This window comes from Elgaria multicarinata, chromosome 4 (assembly GCF_023053635.1).
Source record: "Elgaria multicarinata webbii isolate HBS135686 ecotype San Diego chromosome 4, rElgMul1.1.pri, whole genome shotgun sequence".
Taxonomy (NCBI): domain Eukaryota; kingdom Metazoa; phylum Chordata; class Lepidosauria; order Squamata; family Anguidae; genus Elgaria; species Elgaria multicarinata.
In genome coordinates this window covers 106,119,040-106,133,381 of record NC_086174.1, presented here as the reverse complement: position 1 = coordinate 106,133,381, position 14,342 = coordinate 106,119,040, and the positions used below count along the sequence as shown (strand labels likewise).

The 14,342-nt window shown below is 41.6% G+C and overlaps 1 protein-coding gene across 3 annotated transcripts in view; it reads left to right on the top strand.

Annotated features, from left to right (window-relative positions):
• Positions 1-14,342, top strand: part of DOP1A (DOP1 leucine zipper like protein A) — a 63,367-nt gene that overhangs the window by 31,860 nt on the left and 17,165 nt on the right. For all 3 annotated transcript variants that reach the window (XM_063124916.1, XM_063124915.1, XM_063124917.1), the window contains 10 exons: positions 464-738; positions 1,733-1,885; positions 3,619-3,719; positions 4,524-4,783; positions 6,868-8,875; positions 8,988-9,099; positions 10,278-10,460; positions 11,922-12,047; positions 12,995-13,129; positions 13,859-13,914. In XM_063124916.1, coding sequence (XP_062980986.1) covers positions 464-738; positions 1,733-1,885; positions 3,619-3,719; positions 4,524-4,783; positions 6,868-8,875; positions 8,988-9,099; positions 10,278-10,460; positions 11,922-12,047; positions 12,995-13,129; positions 13,859-13,914 — 3,409 coding nt within the window. The remainder of the gene's footprint in view (positions 1-463; positions 739-1,732; positions 1,886-3,618; positions 3,720-4,523; positions 4,784-6,867; positions 8,876-8,987; positions 9,100-10,277; positions 10,461-11,921; positions 12,048-12,994; positions 13,130-13,858; positions 13,915-14,342) is intronic.

The following is a 14,342-nucleotide window of genomic DNA, read 5'->3' as shown; positions in this document are numbered from 1 at the left end:
TATATACCCAGCAGGAATGTGGGCATTTTTAAAGCGCATCCCTGCATATTACATCGCAAACTGGTTTTGAGCACTGACTTCCAGAAGCAGCTTATTTGTTTCAGGCAAGGCTGCTGTTTGAAAATAGTCTGTCGAAACTGCAGCTAGCCATGTGGAGTTAGTCGCACTGTTCTCTGATAAGCGTTCTATAAAAGGCCTTTTCTGCCCGTCTTATGTTTCTGTTACAACTTTACCTAATTTGAAATGGTTGCTTTAATGTTATTACTAAATGCCAAATCAACAAATAATAGCGCAAATAATTTTTAGGTATTGCAAAACTACGAGTGAAGGAGAGTTGACATAGCTGGTGATAGTGACATAGCAAATAACTAGCAGATAACATCGTAGATAAGATAGAGAAAAACAGTAACTTCCATATACGTAAAGCTGCTTTTTAGTAGAAACGTTTTTCTTTCTGTTTCAGATTGTGAGCAAGAGCAGCCCCCTTTGTGGCTCCAGACTCTTATGAGCGCTTGCAGGCAAGCAAATGATTTTAGCATCCAAGGAGTTACTATTTCTTTAATAATGGACTTAGTTGGATTAGCTCAATCGGTCGCTGTTGTCACCGGAGAAAATCTGAATAGTGTGGAAACAGCACAACCTCTTAGTCCAAGCCAGGGAAGAGTGGCTGTGGTCATCAGACCTCCTCTCAATCAAGGCAACCTCCGATACATGGCTGAAAAGACAGATTTTTTCAAGGTATAGTAAAACAGTCACACAGCTTCTGTCAATAGTAATGCTGTATTACTTTTGGTAGACTCTGCTCTAATCTACACCAAGCAGGATATTGCACCATGAAAGCGGTATGAAAGCAGTATATAAAAGACTGGAGCCACACCAAGCAGGATATAGCGGTATGAAAGTGGTATATGGTATGTGTCAAAGGGCCCCAACAGTTGTCAATGCACTTCAATACCGCTATAAAGCAGTAGTGTGGCTCCTGCCTTTTATATACCGCTTTCATAGCACAATATCCTGCTTGGTGTACACTAAACCTCTGTTTCCAGCATCTATATTCCAAGTTAGTTGATACATTTGGGAATGTAGAGGACAGATTCCGAAGATACTAGGGGAACATACATTAAATAGTCATTTTTAAAAAATATAGTTAGTAAATCATTACTAACTTGTTTAATTCAGGAGGCTGTGTGTTTTTGAATTACTGTAAGAAACATGGAGGTATTCGGTTGTATCCAATAAACCTCTCCTGCTGACGGAACAGCTTCTGTCTGTGGAACAGGAAAGAGATGATCCATCTGACCCCTCTGTAGACCTTCATGCACCCTCAAAATCTGCTTCAGAGTTTTGGGGGAGCCTTCAGAGCAAGATGGTGGGGGTCCTTTATACATGCTTGGAATCAAAAATATGTATGTGGGCCTCTGCTTGTGCAATGGAGCTTTCCCATCTCCTGCCCCCTGAAAAGTCACTCCTGAGCATCAGAAGACCCTCTGAAATGCTATAGGATGTTGTGTATAGGGATGAAGGAGGAGGAGGTAATTGGTAGAAATTGAGCAGGGCACAAGAATACCTTGGATCCAAACGAAATACTTTGCAAAGTTTCCAGCAGCTGGGCCTAAGTTAGGCAACCCTACAATATCCCCCAGCTGGTCACTCAGCTAAGATAGAGTCTTTCAGAAATCTAACTCTGTGGGTTTATGTGTGCATGTGATTTTGTGTGTGTTCCTTTCCAAAGCATGTAGCGTTAACTCTATGGGACCAATTGGGTGATGGAACTCCTCAGCATCACCAGAAGAGTGTGGAGCTTTTTTTCCAATTGCACAATCTTGTGCCATCGTCCAGCATTTGTGAAGACGTTATCAGCCAGCAATTAACCCACAGAGACAAGGTAATCTTTTCTTCATATTTATTGTGCTCTTTGAAGTATGCTAAAACTGGCAACTGACACAGTATTTTAGAATCCTAGATTGCCATTGCAGATTATGCAGATAAAATGCAAACTATGGAATCTGCATGGTGGTGGCGATGGTGAGCGGTAAAATTCTACTGCAGACAGTCTTCCGTTTCTTAACTAAGTGCCTCAAACAAAAACGAATCCAATCCCCCTTTAAGTCCCTTTTCCATTTTTACCTTCTTTTCAGTGCAATTCTTTTCTACCAGACTGGCTCTTCTTCGAGTTTTGCTCTGTTGCTCTCCTTAGTTCAGCTTCTTAGATTGCACCTTCTGATAGTGTCAATTGTTCTTTCATTTTCATGACTTCAAGGACTTAGTAAACCATTGCCCTCTGTTTTTTCTGGACACTGATTCCAGTTGCCCACTAGATTCAGTTTTCAACTTACTACTATTTTCTTTTCAAATGTTGTGATGTTGTGGATTACAGGTTTCAAATAACTACTCTTTGCAAATCATCTCATTTTTCCATCTCATTTTTCTCTAGTATTTTTCCATTCCTTTAATTATGTAAAATAGACATGTTTTAGTTTTGTGGGGTTCATCCCATTATAGTGATTCATATATTTGGTAGCCCAAATCCTCTTAATCCTGTCTTTTGAGACCCATGTGCTGTGTCAAAATGATAACCACTTAGAAATGTAGTGCCATACAGTGACCCTGTCAGATTAATTTATATATTAACTGCATGTCATTATAATGTTTATTTTACTTAAAGATTTGCCTGTGGATATTTTTATGGATAATTTTATCAAGGCTAATAGATGAATCAACAACAAATCTGATTTGATATCTTGCCAAGATTTTAGGTTCCCCTAGTACAATATCAGATCAGGGCAGGATCTACACTATTCATTACACCGTTGTTTAAGTGCATTGTTGCGTCCTCCCTTGCTACGTTACAAAATGCAACTTGAGCCCAGTCAATCGAAATACCTTTTCTTCTATCGTTTTACCCTGGCACACTCTTCTTTAGAACGTTCTTCATTATGCTCATACCGGCTCTGAAGTAAACCTCCTTCTTCCGGTGACTCTGAGCTAGACCTGCCGGGATAAGCCGGCAGGGAGGCAGGGCAACGCATAGGGACGAGGGAAGCCCTGCAGCGTCTTAAAGGGGCCACGTGCGCCCCGAAAGATAAGCATTTTTTAAAAAAATTAAGCCTCTGTCCCCTCTTTCACCGCCCTCCCTCCCCCTCCCCCTCCCCCTCGTCGCGTTGTGCCAGCTCTCCCTCCCCTAGAAAAGCCCTCACTTGTCCTAATCAGGAAGCAAAGACCATGGTCACGAGACATGACTTTGAAAGACGGCATTGAAAACAACGAAACGTTGGGGCACATTGTTAGTTTTAAAACTATTTTAACAGAAAGTGGAACGGTTTTAAAAGTCAGAAGAAACGTAACAACAACAGCATCACGTGACTGCTGACGTCATCTCTGCCAACTTGTTACGTTTCATCTAGACAAGTGTAGACGGGCCCCCCATTTATTTTTACCTTTAATAAAAAAAGGAAGGAAAAAATTATTTTGAACCAAAATCCAGTCTTTGCAATTTAAACACTTAAATAATGTGATTATACGTGCTTGTTCACTTTGCTCTGATCTATCCATATTACACACTTTCCCAGAGGAATTGAATATATAAAACATGGATTAATCTTTCATTTTATTGTGCAGAAAATCAGGATGGAAGCTCATGCAAAGTTCGCAGTACTCTGGCACCTCACCAGAGACCTCCATATAAACAAGTCCTCTTCATATGGTCGTTCATTTGACAGGTTAGTTAGATACGTGGATGTAGATACAGTCCCAAAAGAAAAATGTTTAAATGTTCTAACTTTTATTTTCTCTGTAAGAACTCTGCTTGAACATCGCAACTTGGGGATCCCGCCTGTATTTTACAATCGCCACATGTTAGGCAAAATTAGTGCTTGTTATGAAACAGGGCTGGGAATATGTGGCCCACCAGATGTGGACTCAACCTGCAGTAGAGAAAAATCTATTCAGTCTTACTTTTATATTTACTCTGGTAAAGAAATAAGCTGCCCTATGACAGTGCAGATAGCCAAGTAACAGCAGATGACAAAAACGTCTTCAGAATTTATTTGTAAAGTAGTTCTTGAAATTGCAGGAATTTTTTAAATGTACGTTAATTGTAATATATTAGAAGAGCAGTTTTTAAAGCAGTTGATAAGAAGGATGGCCAACTCTTTGCGCTGAAGTGTGGCTGATTGGCCCAATGATTCTTAATGTCAGGGGTGGGTAACCTTATTTATGTTGAAGGCTGCATTCCCTTGGGGGAATTCTCTTGGGGGGGTGCATGCCATGAGGGGGTGGTTCTGGAATTAGTGGGGCCAGAACTGGCACTGCCCCCCCCCGGATTTTCTTTCTCCCTTTCTTCCCTTCTCTTAACCTTCACCCTATCATCAGTGGAATGGGGTTGGCTCTGGCCAGCTTTGACAGAGAGGGCCTGGCCTCGCCAGCTGAAGAAATTTGCCAGTGCCAGTGGTTAAAACAGTTGTAATTTTCATTGGCCTCTTGTAGATATAAGATACATTTTAATTTGGACGTTTCCTCCACAGGTCCTTGTTTATCATGCTGGATAGCCTTAACAGTTTGGACGGCTCTACTTGGTCAGTTGGTCAGGCCTGGTTAAATCAAGTACTCCAGCGTCACGACATTGCAAGAGTTCTCGAACCGTTGCTTCTGCTGCTTCTCCACCCGAAAACCCAGCGTATTTCTGTTCAAAGGGTACAAGCCGAATGCTACTGGAATAAATCTCCCTGTTGTCCTGAAGATGAAAATGAAAAGCATTTTATGCAGAAATTTAACTGTGGTGGTTGTAAGTACTGCTTGGATGTGTATATGTGAAGACCTAAATTTCATGTATCTAATGTTAAATCTTTCTAATAATTAAATATGCTTCCATATTGGGTCATGTCATAAAATATAGCTTATAAAGGAGCATATTCTTGAATCAGTAGCTTGGGCCAATGATGTGCATGTCCTTACTAACCTTGGAAGTGACTGTGTGGAGTCTAGGAAGACATGGAAAATTAGTGTGTAGGACGACGGTGGGCAGACTTCAGGTTTGTAGGATCTGCTTTGTTTTTCACTAGATTACAGATGCAAAATAGTGACTCAGGAAGGCAGACGTAGGCTAAGAATAGAGGAAGAAACAGGGTGACTCTGAGCATGTGCTCAGCCCAGAAATCAGTTGTCAGATCCTGAACCAAGCTCACTAGTCCTTTGACACACAAATCTGCTTCTTGTTTTCCCTCAAATGTTCTTTTTGAGCAACCCATTTTTGGAGGAGGTTCTTAGTTGTTGCTATTAACCGGCAATTATGATTTGTCAACTGTTGGTGATCCACTGCAAATCAGCCAGAGATCTACCAGTTGGTGATCCACTGCAAATCAGCCAGAAGGTAATCTACCAATTACCTTCCTGCCACCCCTGTTCCAGCTATATCCGATGCAGATAAACTTTTCCTGAGGCATCTAGATTTAGACAACATTTTGGTTTAGATGAGCCATGCACACCAGACTCGCTAGTAGTCATAATACCGCTGAAAGCAGTACTTTCTCCATGCACTGTAATTGTTTCATACACAGTACCCTGTAAAGTGGTGGGGGCAATTTTTTGGCAGTACATTGCACATGCACCTCTGTACTCTCTCACTGTTTCCCTTTCTCCCCTAGAAGTTTAAAATTCAGCAACTAGAAACATTAATATTGCCCTAACATGGGTTACACTTCAGACTGACAAATCATTTAGTTGTGTTGCAGAAGGTCAGATAGTGACCCACTGAACATAAAAAATAAGCGAAGACCTTTCAACGGTGTCATTCCATTAGCGCAAATGGCTCAATTCCGTTAGCCATTTAAGCCTGCCCACCTCTTCCCAGCAGAGGGTATGTATTTTCTAAAGCTCATTTCTCTTATTTTGTGCACTGGCCAACTAGCCAAAGAGAGGACTAGCAGAGCCCCATTGAATCTTTCTGTTGCACAAGCGGTTGCCCAGTTGCACAAATTGTTTTATTTATTTATTTATTACATTTATATACCTCCCCATAGCCGAAGCTCTCTGGGCGGTACAAGAGTCATGTGCAACCAGTTACACGGTGGGTTGTGCAAGCATAATGCACAACCACATGCACAAACATAACATTAGTTGAATTCTCCTCTTGATCTCGTTCAAAACCTAGTTTCTGCTAGCGCACTGTCATTTACCCTAATGAAATCACACACTTGAAAGCACTTAGCTCTCTATTTTTTCGGTTCTGTGGGTCATTGACTGCTGACCATTCTAAGACGAACTTAGTCCAAGTAAAACACATCAGGAACTGAGCACTAAATTACAGTTATAATGGATTCTTGATTAGATCGTCAGCGTATAATTTGCATATTTTACCGAAAATCTATTCTTTTTTATTTCATTCAGATTTGGGTGGCTTTTCATTTATTACTCAGTAATCACATACTAATGTGAAGTAAATGTAATTTACTATTTTGGTGCAGAATACTTTTTGCCAATGCAAACTTAAATAAGGCATAACCAGGCATAATGTCTGCATCATTTTTTTTATCAATTACCTTCTGGTACGTTGATCATCTGGGAAAGGGTCAGTGGCAGCATTTAATGATTTGTTTATTTTAATTTCAGCGTTAGACAATACTTTTGTCCTCATCACAGCTCTTCAATTTGCAGTAGAGCATTTGGGCTTGGCTGGAGGTTGCTATTTTCATGCAATTTAAACTGACTCGCATTAGGAGTCTATTGCAGATTAATTTGCAACCTATCAGAATGAGCAGTCTCTAAAAACCATTTGCAGGAAAAGAATGCTGTGTGATTTACATTGATAATCTCAGTGACTGTTGAAGCAGAAAAAAAGTTTACAGCTGCTAATTTTGCTTTTTGTTTAAGCGTTTGGCCACATGGCAGCAAGTCAAGAACAAGACATTTCAGCTAAAGAGAGCAACGGAAAGCAACTCACCGTGGATGAAATGGAGAACTTCAGTCTTACAGTCAACCCGTTAAGCGACAGGATCTCTCTACTGAGTACCAGCAGTGAAACTATTCCTCTGGCTGCATCTGATTTCGATCTTCCTGACCATCAGATAGAAATAATGCAGAGTTCTGACTCTGGCTGTTCCCAGTCATCTGTTGGGGATAACCTAAGCTATGAGGTGGAAGCTGAAAGCCTGACTGCACCAGATAGTTCCCAGCTTTTGGGAGGAGATTCACCAGATGAAATAGTCCAGCAGGTGGTTATCGACCTAATATGCAAGGTTGTCAGTGGGCTTGGTGAAGATACCGAACCAGTTAAACATTATCTCTATCCAAAAGACACCTCGTCAAAATTGAATCCTTTCGATCCCTCTGAAGAGGGGACTAAAACTGAAGATCCTAGCATTCAGGACAGCCAGAGCAGTTTGCTTAGCAATGACAGTTCTCAATTGTTATCTGCCTCAACCGAGACGGGTCTTGAAAGCATTTCCAATGAGATCTCCAGAAACAATTCCTCTCCTTGCATCTCCGTAAGCCAGCAGACTCTCAGTGACCAAACATTCACATCCACAGAAGCAAAGTCCAGGCAGAGAAGTCACAGTAGCATCCAATTCAGCTTCAAAGGGAAAGTGCCCGAAAAAATGTCAGAGAAAGAAACCATTGTGAAAGAGTCCGGTAAGCAGCCAGGAGCAAAGCCCAAAGTCAAAATCGCCAAAAGGAAAGATGACGAGAAGAAGAAAGCCCAAGCCGAGAAGCTTAAACAAACCAGTGTTTTCTTCAGCGATGGACTTGACTTGGAAAATTGGTATAGCTGCGGAGAGGGAGAAATCTCAGAAATTGAGAGTGACGCAGGATCGCCAGGGATGCGGAAGTCACCCCACTTTAATATACATCCTTTATACCAGCATGTGTTGTTGTATCTCCAGGTGTACGACTCCTCAAGGACTCTGTACGCTTTCTCTGCCATTAAAGCCATCTTGAAAACAAACCCTTCTGCTTTTGTGAATGCCATTTCTACCACCAGCGTCAACAATGCCTACACTCCCCAGCTGTCCTTACTTCAGAATCTTCTGGCCAGACATCGCATATCCGTCATGGGCAAAGACTTCTATAGCCACATCCCGGTGGACTCGAACCATAATTTCCGAAGCTCCATGTACATAGAGATCCTTATTTCTTTGTGTCTGTACTACATGCGGAGCCACTATCCCACCCATGTGAAAGTCTCCTCGCAAGACCTGATAGGGAACCGCAACATGCAAATGATGAGCATTGAGATCTTGACCCTTCTCTTTGCCGAGCTGGCCAAGGTGGTGGAAAGTTCTGCCAAGGGCTTTCCCAGCTTCATCTCGGACATGCTGTCCAAATGCAAAGTCCAGAAGGTCGTCCTGCACTGTTTGCTGTCCTCGATCTTCAGCGCCCAGAAGTGGCACAGTGAGAAGGTTGCGGGGAGAAATCTGCTGGCCATTGAGGAAGGTTTCTCTGAAGACAGCCTTATAAACTTCTCTGAGGATGAGTTTGACAACGGGAGCACCCTCCAGTCACAGCTCTTAAAAGTCCTTCAGCGGCTCATCGTCCTGGAGCACCGAGTCATGACTGTGCCAGAGGAGAATGAGGCAGGCTTTGACTTTGCCGTAATGGACTTGGAACACATCAACCCCCAGCAGCCAATGACGTCCCTTCAGTACTTACACTCCCAGCCAATAACCTCCCAGGGCATGTTCCTCTGTGCTGTGATCAGAGCGTTACACCAGCACTGTGCCTGTAAAATGCATCCCCAGTGGATAGGCCTCATCACCGCGTCTCTGCCTTACATGGGGAAAGTGCTCCAAAGGGTGGTGGTTTCTGTGACCCTCCAGCTTTGCAGGAACCTGGATAACCTGATCCAGCAATACAAATATGAAACAGGGTTGTCTGACAGTAGGCATGTGTCTCTCTTTCTCTTTTTTTCCACTTGGCAATAGTTTTTTTTTTTTTTTTAAAAATGTTTGTTATGTTCCTTGCAAAATTGCAACCAATTCAATGTTGTGTTTTAGGCCCCTTTGGATGGCATCAGTTACTCCACCAGATATGATGCTTACTCTTTTGGAAGGCATTACAACTGTGATTCACTACTGTTTACTTGACCCATCTGCACAGTATCATCAGGTAAGCTTGTTCAAGGGTTTCATTATGTCTTTGTCCAAGTATTAACATTTGGATTTAAATTTAGCGTGTGTTTACTTTTTTTGGGGGGGGGGGGAGGAGAAATACTTCCCTTGACGAGCTGAATATACACCTAGATATTAAGATCCGTGCCTCGCCGTGGCACAGTTTAAAGGCCATGATTTTATATCTTCTATTGGCACTCAGACATTGGGCTGTTTCCCCACTATTAGTTTGCAACAATGGTCATTTGAAATGCAATCCTCTGCTGGATCAGAGGCCTCCAATGGACAGAAGGAGACAGTGTCTGGATCCATTTTTTTTTAAAAAATAGTTCCTCATGCCTAAAAATCTACAGATAATTTAAAAGCAGCTGTATAATAGTCATGATTTATTATCAGTTTTAAAAGGGTTTACAGGAGATGTTTGTTCATTGTCCTGTGGACTAGTGATGAATGGAGAGCACCTACCAAAGGCCTCTCTAGGTGCAATTATCCAGCAACATCTCCCATGAACTCCTTATTTCAAACAACTGAAATTGCACAACTCCTGCACACTTCCCTTCAGGGTGTTCCAAGGGGAATATGCCCAATATTAATAGTAATGTTCTAACTCTGGAAAACGTTTATTTATCATACTTTTTATACAGCCTTTCAATAATTTTCCAGAGGCAATTCATAAAAACAATAATATGCAAATATGTAATAATGTGAACACATAATTTCTCTTGATGATTTTCTGATTAGCCCCTTACACTGGCTTAGTGCGTCTATAACAAAAATGCAGATGCAATGCTTCGTGATCGCATAACTAGTTAAAGAGATGAGGAACGTTCAGGATCACACGCTCATCTCATTTCTTCTTCTTCTTCCACACCCCCACGTCCCGTATGAAAGCTATAATTAGCATCATGTCTGCTCCCCATCAAATACTAACTATAGTTAACTTTAAATCCGAGAGTGAGGCCCTCTTCTAACCATCGTTTCAAGTGCTGGTTTAAAGATCATTATGATTCATGTTCCACTCAGTGCAGGCCTTTTGCTAACCAAAAACCAGAAAGGGTGAGAATCTAAGTGGGAAAAGGGAGGAGTGTGCATGGCCAAAGGGGAGGGAGGATGGAGAAAAGGGCTTTCCAATATCACGGGAATGATTGGTTGTGTTTTCTTCTTTATTGGCACCAGCTTCTGGTTAATGTGGATCAGAAGCACATGTTGGAAGCCCGCAGTGGGATCTTGTCTATCCTTCACTTGATCATGTCATCTGTGACTCTCCTGTGGAGCATTCTGCAGCAGGCAGACTCTTCAGAAAAAACAGCTGCTGCAGCTGCTGCAGCTGTTACCACTATTAATCTTGGATCAACAAAGGTCAGATCATTAGAGGGATGCACATGTATGTGTAGGAATCTGTATTTCTTTAAATGCAACTGAACAAATTGTTGAATAAATCATCGACACAGCGCCTGTAGAACTACTAGAGATAAAGCTGAATCTTAAATGTACGAACAGAACGTAAATGTTACACGGAGGGTGGGGTGTGTGATCTTGAAATGTTTTTGTTCGTTTTTTTAACCAAGGTTTGTTAGGCCACATTACTATTCCGTATTAAGAGGAAAAGAAGAGCAGGCTGTGCCTCCATGTGTCTAAGCTCTGCACCCTTGCTAGCCCAAAATCAGTCCCATGTAAATTTTCACCCCGTCGGTTAAGTGAGGACTAATTCTAACTCTGAGTTCCTCTTTAAAAATCCCCGTGTCCAACCTTTGTCACTGTTACTGGAACATCCACACATTTTGCTAATCTATTTCCAAAGGAAAAGTATCCCCTACTGATCCCGTTTCATTTTAAATCACCACTGCCTAATATACATCTCAAGCAATTAATTTCAGATAACACACGAATGTGTTCAAGAATGACTGTTAGGTAGAGTTAAATCTACTACACTAGAAGCAAAATAATTACAAAGGAACAAGTTCTATATTTATGTGTTAATTGCATTTTAAATATATAAGATCTCTTCCATAACTCATTTCTTGTTAGCACTTGTAATCTTTGAACAACCAGCACCAATTTTCTCAGAAAACCTCACACCACTTAATTGATCCTTCAGAAAACAATCAGTGTGTTTTTCCTCTTGAGTCTTATATTGGCATTGTATTTTGTGTGACTTTGTAGGTAGGGCACCAGATGCTCTGATATAGTTATTTCAAGGTGACTTCCAATGACGTGCAAATAGAAGTCCCCTTGCACGATGGGACTTTCTCCACCCCACTGCAGCCCTCCCCCCCTGCAAATCTGCTCTGGAAGGTTTCTCTATCCTCCAGAGCAAGTTGCATGGGGGCTGAGGAGAGGGGTTGTATCACCCGCTCCCCATTCTGCTGATGGAAGCAGTTCCATCAGCAGGAGTACTTAATTGGATATCACATTCAGTTCCACGTAGTTGAAACATGGATGGTTTCTTGTGGCCATGTGATGGATCGATGAAAGAACAACCAAAGGACATATAGGTACTTGCCCTTTTATGTTCAGTGTTACTACTCCTAAATGGCTTATCTGGGTTGTAGGCCGTATGTTTTGTTCATAGCCCATTTTAGTCCATAGTTTCTGGTTTGGTGTCTCATTGCAAGTGATGGTTTGTTGCTGAAGACATCGTACCACACCATAGTTGAACCTTCTTATCCACAATTGGGTGTGATGTCTGAATTGAGCCAATGAATTGATCAAATGTGGAATTGCTCAAGTTACAAATCCAGGTCATTACTGTCAGTTGATAATAGCATAATGCTCTGGATGCATGTTTTGAAAATAAGCATTTTTTTAAATGAATTTCAGAACCTGAGGCAACAGATTCTTGAATTGCTGGGCCCAATCTCAATGAATCATGGTGTACATTTCATGGCAGCTATCGCATTTGTGTGGAATGAAAGGAGACAACACAAACATGCCTCAAGGACTAAGGTGTGTTAGATAATGCCACCATTTGAAAATAGTTCAATTTAGAAGATTCCCATCTTAGATAGATTATTAATTTTCAGATGAAGGATTTTGATGCCAGATTACAGACGCTTGTCACCTCTGGTCAGGCAAGTGATGGGTCTGTCGATCCAGTGGGTTTCTCCGATCAGATGTTCTAGCGATTCAAGCCCTATTCAGGCATTATGCAAAGTGGTGAAACTCACCGCAGGAACTGGGATGCGCCAAGGAGCTTTGCCCTCCTCACATCGCATCACAATGTAGCTCCTCCTGGATGTGTTCACATATACCGTGTGAATGCCTGCAGTGGGGAACACTGATCTTGCAGGGTTCAGAAATGCATGGAAGCCTACACGCAGGCAGCTGTACATGTGAAGGCTTCCCGGCTGCATCATTCGTGTTATATGCGTAGATGCCTATGGGAGGAGCTATGTTATGACATCAGATGGTGGGGCTAGTCAGTGCAGACCCATTCCTGCATGTTTGGTATGCTTTACCACTTCACATCGTGCCTGAATAGGGCTTCAGTTATTACGTGGATCGGCATTGAGTATCTGTTACCAAAGCAGCAGGATGCTTTGCCTATTGCTTCTTAGGCAGACCAAAGACACAAATCACTAGAATTAAGTACCTCTCTCTTTTGGACTATTCCATATGCACCAACCACTTCGACAACTGCTTAGATAGAGTGCTTAGCCAGGTTCGGGCTATAAAGCTTGAGTCCTTCATATCCTCCAGTATTTGAAATGCCTTAGGCTACTATCAGTGCATTCCTATACATGTCTACTGAGAAGCAAGTCCCATTGTGTTAAATGGGGCTTACTCCCACGTAAGTGAGTACAGGGTTGCTAACTAAATCACACAGGTGATTTTGAAATGGTTAGGACTTGAGACTGCTAGACTCCGCAACAATGTGTGATATAATTTTCCAGGTCATTCCTACCGCCAGTGAAGAACAGCTCCTGCTAGTAGAGTTGGTTCGTTCTATTAGCGTAATGAGAACTGAGACTGTTATGCAAACAGTGAAAGAAGTGTTAAAGCAGCCACCTGCGATAGCCAAGGACAAGGTATGAAAACAGCAACATTGCTGTGAGCTTCAAGTGGCACAAGAATGACTATGCTGTGTTAAAAATTGTTGATAACAACTTTCTTTCTAGTTTAATCAAAGATGACTTGTTTCATCTATCTGTTTGTTTTAAAAACAACAAGCCTAAGTTATGTCAAAGGTGTATGTCTCCTGCTTTATGGGTAATTCATCAGTTAATTCTAAACTTGAGGAACCAAAACAAAGAGCCAGTTGTGGATGTAACTTTATTTGAATTTGAGTATTTTTTGAATAAAACTGGATGGCAATTCCAAATTTAAAAGATACTAAACCTTCAGTATGAGCATGCTCATTTCATGGATTTTTGTAGTATCCAGTAAAAGGCGTCTTCTTTTGGTAGATATAAATCCCCACTGCCTATCTCTCCTAAATGCCAGGAATAATGGTCATTTCTTTAAAAATAGACTGAGTTCTAAACCCAGCTCCCCTCAGTGGAGATTACCATAATTTAAGTTCTAGGCTCCAGTTAAGGGTAGAGACTAAGGAAAGATCTTTAAGCAAAACCTTTAGAGTTACATTTCTGTAGCTTTTTGCCACCTGGCTGTAGCACTCCCTGAAAATGTGCTGCTAAATAAGCATTGTTTATTTTATTTCAGCAAGGTTTGCATTAATCTTGTGATTTCTGAATTATCAATCAATTTGCTCCTTGAAAAAATAAGCTTTCTCTTTAAAACTTTTTTTAAAATTCTAGAAGCATCTTTCATTGGAAGTCTGTATGTTGCAGTTTTTCTTCGCTTACATTCAGAGGTAAGACAGCAAGGTTATGACGAATTTATTTTCCCCTTCGCTAAGACATTTTTAAAATGGCACTTGTGTGCAACATTTCCATTAAAGTTGTGTGTTCATGGCAGAGGAGAAAGTGGAATCTTATTTCAAGTTTTAAAAATTAGACTCTCTCAAGTTCAGAAATTGACAGGACCTCTCTGATGTGTGGGCTCACATTTCCTCTAGAGTTCTGTATATTACTTTCACAATTGTTGAGCCATTAAGAGAGCAGTCCTATGGCCCCTAGACAGCATGGGGTGGGGGCATAGGATAGTTTGGATTCTTGGATTTGAGGTTGGAGACAGTGCTCTGACCTCGGACCCAGGAGTCCAAGCTCCCTGCTCCGCCTTGCAGCTGGTGTGGAGAGAACCGAGATGGCTGCCTCCCGAAGTTCGCAAAAGTGACCATAG